At 69.9% G+C, this 269-nt stretch overlaps 1 protein-coding gene across 1 annotated transcript in view; it reads right to left on the bottom strand.

Annotated features, from left to right (window-relative positions):
• ETH_00040290 (uncharacterized protein) overlaps positions 1-249 on the bottom strand; it is a gene marked incomplete at both ends in the record, with an annotated part of 1,390 nt that extends 1,141 nt beyond the window's left edge. The window contains one exon of the mRNA XM_013374132.1: positions 17-249. Within this exon, the coding sequence (XP_013229586.1) occupies positions 17-249 (233 nt within the window). The remainder of the gene's footprint in view (positions 1-16) is intronic.
• Positions 250-269: the final 20 nt, after the last annotated feature.

The raw sequence follows: 269 nt of genomic DNA, 5'->3' as shown, positions 1-269 counted from the left end.
GCAGTCCGCCGGCGACGCCCTCTGCTGCTGCTGCTGCTGCGTCTGCTGCTGCTGCTGCTGCTGCTGCTCCTTGTCCACGCCCTCCCAGAGGCCCGGCTCCGGGCAGCTGCCTGCTGCTGGCTGCGCCAAAGGCCCCGCTTCGAAGAAGTGCCGCCGCAGCGCCTGCAGCAGCAGCATTTGTGCTGCTCGGATGGTGCAGCCCCAGCCCACGTCGCTGGTGATGGCAATCCAGCTGCGCTCCAGCACCATGGGCCTGCTGCAGCCCCTGC

The sequence above is a fragment of the Eimeria tenella genome, genomic scaffold, assembly GCF_000499545.2.
Source record: "Eimeria tenella Houghton genomic scaffold, Eth_scaff1952, whole genome shotgun sequence".
Lineage (NCBI taxonomy): Eukaryota > Apicomplexa > Conoidasida > Eucoccidiorida > Eimeriidae > Eimeria > Eimeria tenella.
Note: the sequence above shows the minus strand (reverse complement) of the source record. Positions and strands in the feature narration are given on the sequence as shown.